Raw genomic sequence first — 4549 nt, forward strand, 5'->3', positions numbered from 1 at the left:
CTGCACTACGGGACCCTCCTGGGAAGCAGAGCTTGTGCCCACATGGCAGCAGCTGCCTGGGCCAGTGGCTTTCTCAATGCTGTGCTGCACACAGCCAATACATTTTCCCTGCCCCTGTGCCATGGCAATGCCCTGGGCCAGTTCTTTTGTGAAGTTCCCCAGATCCTCAAACTCTCCTGCTCACACTCCAGCTTAAGGGAAGTTGGGCTTCTTGTGGTCACTTTCTGTTTAGGTTTTGGTTGTTTTGTGTTCATGGTTTTTTCCTATGTGCAGATCTTCAGGGCTGTGCTGAGGATCCCCTCTGAGCAGGGACGGCACAAAGCCTTTTCCACCTGCCTCCCTCACCTGGCCGTGGTCTCCCTGTTCCTCAGCACTGACACATTTGCTCACCTGAAGCCCCCCTCCATCTCCTCCCCATCCCTGGATCTGGCAGTGTCCGTTCTGTACTCGGTGGTGCCTCCAGTCCTGAACCCCCTCATCTACAGCCTGAGGAACCAGCAGCTCAAGGAATCTCTCAGGAAAGCTGTGACTGGATGCTTTTCAGCCTTTTCATTGTCCCATAAGCGCCCTCACAGTGCTTTGCATTGGGAGCCACAAAGGAGCTGGAAACACACCCCTGCTTTGGCTCCTGCTGTCTCTCAGCATTCTCCCTCCATCAAGGGGCTGCAAGTGGGTCAGGTCCTGGGAAGGGACAGCAGGCCAGAGACCCAAATTAACCAAAGGGATATTCCAGACTGTATGGCCCCAGTTCTGGTATAAGGAGGAAGAATAGGGGACATTTCCTATTTACAGTGTTAGTCTTTATGATAAACCATTCCAACTGCTGAATTTCTGCTTCCTGGGAAGTGGCTGAACATCACTTGCTGACAGAAGAAGAGAATAAAATTATTGGGGTTTTTCCTCATTGCTGGTGCATGTAAGAACTTCCCCTTTTGCTATAGAAAACTGCCTTATCTCAGTCCACAATTTGCCTCCCATAATATTTTCTCTCCACTGTGCAGCCAAGGAGGGGAGTGCTAGAGTGGCTTGGTAGGCACACGGACTCCAGCAGAGGTAACCCACCAGAACAAGCCACAGAAGGCCTGCTTTCTACTGTCAGCAGCTCTCAGGGCATATCATGAGAGGCCAAGTCTGCCCTTAAGTGTATTTTAAATTGTTTTCTGCTTCTGATTCTGTTATAATAAGAGAAATGCTCTTATCCACCCCCTTCAATTTATTTATCCCTCCTGCTTATGTGACACAGAGAAATTGTGTAAGAAGGGAGTCTCACATTGTATTTAGGTGAAATAAATGAATATGCAACCATTTTGTAAAAAATTTTATACTATTCTTATCACAGCAGGAATGAACAGAAATGGGCAGAGCTTTTTGGCTGCCCCAGCTTTGGCATGGGCCCTGGGCCTGGAGCAGGAGCAGCTCTTGAGGGCCCCAAGGACGGGGCTCTTGTGCTGCCCTGGGCAGATGGGATGGCAGCAGGGGCTGCAGACCTCTCAGCGTCTCCTGCACAGGAGAGCAGGGCACCCAGGGAGCCTCCTTTCCCTTGGCCAGGCACCTTCCCCCATGCTGGGGCTGAGTCCTGTGGCAGCTGCAGCTGCTGCTGTGCCCTTGCCAGGGGCTGAGGCCATGGGGCAGTGCCCAGACAAACTTGGCCTGAGCAGAGCTGTGGGGCCAGAGCCGGCTGGGCTGGGCTGGGGAGAGGCCCTTGGTGCTGCCCAGAGCTCAGGACAGCTGGCAGAGCTTGCAGGGAGCTGGGCTGGGCTCAGAGAGCCTGGCCCAGAAACCATCAGTGTCCATCTCAGCGTGGCTGAGCGTGCCGGGGCAGGACTCAGGCCAGGCCTTGTGTGGCAGGGCCAGTGCCTGTGCAAGAGATTGAAAACAGGCAAGTGGCCCAGAGAGGAGGCTGCTCTGTGCCCTTGGTGGCATGGACAGAGCAGGGAGGGGGCCCAGGACATTTGCCAGCGCCAGCCTCTGTGCCCATGCCTTGGCAGCCCTGGCTGCTGAGCCCAGCTTTGGCCTGGGCTGAGTTTGGCTGTGGCCCAGCTCCATCCTCCTGTGGGGCTCAGGGCCTGTTCCCAGCCATGGCCAGCCCTGGCTGCCTCTCTGCTGGCCCAGAGGCCGGCAGAGCCCGGGGCAGGGCTGTCTGTGCAGCCCCACAGGTGCCATGGGCTCTGCAGGAGCTGGCAGAGGCTGCCCAGCAGGGAGGCCATGGGTCACAGAGCCCCAAGGCTGCTGTGGGCACCATGGCACAGGGGCCATTCCCAGCCGCAATGCTCCTGGCCTGGGCTGGGCCTGCACAGGGGCTGGGCCACCATGGCTGGGGCAGCACAGGGCCACAAAGGGGCCTCGCAGCCCCTGCCGGGGCTGACAGCAGGGCCAGGCACAGACAGGGAATTGCTAAGCATGGCGTGCGCTGGCCAGGCCTGACTGTGCCAAAGGCAGAGCTCAGCTGCCCTTGGGGGCTGCAGGAACAGTCCAGAGCCCAAAGAGCCTCTATGGCTGTGCTGGAGACCATGGCTGCAGGAGGGAAAGGCAGGGCTGCATGGGATGGGGAGGAGATTTAATTCTAGCAGACACTGATGTGAGGCTAAGGAAGGCTTGAAGAGAAAAGAACCTTCACAAGCCTCAAAGGGCAAGATGTTACCACATGAAAAACCATCTCCCCCTGGTGAGTGCCCACAATCCCACAATGCTTGTTCTTCAAAATCCACTGGCCCATGGAACTGCACAATGTCCATTGTACAAGAAGGAGAATTGCAAAGTGACCAGGTCCGGTTGTGCCAACTTTAAACCATTCACTGGGCAGTCAGGTGTGACTCTGGCCTCACCAACCACCAGGGACCACCAAAGACACCCCCAGGATACAAGAACACATCTGTGAAGGAGAGGAAAAATATGCTAATGATTTCAGGGAAAGGATTATCATGTGTATGTTTACTTTGTGACAGTCACTGAATATGTATGTAAAATACGAACTGTAAACAGGAACTTTCTGTACTTAGAATGCACAGCTTTGGGAGGAGCTATTCCCCCTTGTGCATCTGGCTGAATAAAGAATGCTGCTTCTTACTGCTCACTGCTGTTAAGCAGTTTATTTTCTTTTTTTTTTTTTCCAGTTTCAGGTAGCAGTGTCACAATGGCCCCTCAATTCCATGGGGCCCTGCAGTGTCACAATGCCCGTTTGGTTCCATGAGACCCTGTAGTGTCATAAAGATCTCCTTGGCTCTGCAGTGTCATAACTGGACTCCTGGTTCCCTGAGACACCAAAGTGTCACAATGGATCCTTGTTTCCATAAGGTGTCACTGTGTCACAATATTCTCATCAGTTCAGTCAGGCCCCACAGGGTCCCAGTGCTCTTCTTGCTCTGCAGTTTTGAAATTGCCCTTGGTTCCATGAGGCCCTGCAGTGCCACAATGTTATACAAGACCCCAAAGTGCCACAATGATCCCCCCTTGCTTTCCTGAGACCCTTAAGTGTCACAATGGCCCCTGGGTTCCTCGAGGCCCTGCCATGTCACAATGGGCCACTTGGTTCCATTTGCCTCACCTGTTTCATAACAGTTCCTTGATTCCATGAGCCCCTGCAGGGCCACAATGCTCTCCTTGGTGCCACGAGGCCCTGAAGTGTCACAATGGCCCCTTGTTCCCATGGGGCACCCAAGTGTCACAAGGGTCTCCTCGGTTCCACAGAGTGACAATGGAGCCTTGGTTACATGAAGTCCTGCAGTGTAACAATGAAAATTTGCAGGGCTGGAACTCCTCTGCTCTGGAGCCAGGCTGAGAGAGCTAAAGCTGTTCAGCCTGGGCACGAGAAGGCTCCAGGGAGACACTGGAGCCCATTCCAGCACCTAAAGGGACTTTGTGAGAGCTGGAGAGGGACTTTGGACAAAGGCCTGGAGGAGCAGGACAAGGGGGAATGGCCATGAGGTGAAGGAGGGCAGGTTTAGATGGGATATTGGGAAGAAATTCTTGCCAGTGAGGGTGTTGAGGCCCTGGCACAGGTTACCTAGCGAGCCCGGAGACTCCCCACATCTGGAGGGATTCAAGGTCAGGTTGGATGGAGCAATCTGGTCCAGTGGAAGGTGTGCCCATCCATGGCAGGAGATTTGAACTGGATGATTTTTAGGATTCCAACCAAAGCCATTCTGTGACCCTTGATTTGCCCCTCCCTGCCCTTATTCAGCAGCAGCAGGTTGTCATGTTCCTTTTGCAGCCATTTACTGCAAACACACTGACTGAATTAACTTAACTCTGGATGTTGCCCGCAGCCTCCATCAGGTCCAGCTGAGCTCTGGCTTTCATAAACACATGAACACATGCTCTGGTCAGATTTCTGAATTCCTCCAGGAGATGCTCAGCACAGGCTGCCTCTGCCCACTCAGTGCCAGCCCCTCTTCCCAGGCCAGCATAGCATCCATGGGCATGGGACAGAGGGGCCTGGCCAGAGCTGCAGCTTCCCGTGGATTCCTCCCTGCAGGCCCAGAAATGCTCCCTTGCCCTTCTCCCTGGACATCCCTTTCCACACCTGAGCGTGTCCTGGCTGGCTGAGCTG

The 4549-nt window shown here is 54.4% G+C and overlaps 1 protein-coding gene across 1 annotated transcript; it reads left to right on the forward strand.

Moving 5' to 3' along the window:
- Nucleotides 1-759, forward strand: LOC134413694 (olfactory receptor 14J1-like; the record flags this gene model as incomplete). The annotated part of the gene is made up of 2 exons (XM_063147737.1): nt 1-462; nt 643-759. Coding segments are annotated over 2 exons (579 nt in total), but the record flags the coding sequence as incomplete, so codon positions are not given.
- Between the last annotated feature and the right edge of the window lie 3790 nt (nt 760-4549).

The sequence above is a fragment of the Melospiza melodia genome, unplaced genomic scaffold, assembly GCF_035770615.1.
Source record: "Melospiza melodia melodia isolate bMelMel2 unplaced genomic scaffold, bMelMel2.pri scaffold_48, whole genome shotgun sequence".
Taxonomy (NCBI): Eukaryota; Metazoa; Chordata; class Aves; order Passeriformes; family Passerellidae; genus Melospiza; species Melospiza melodia.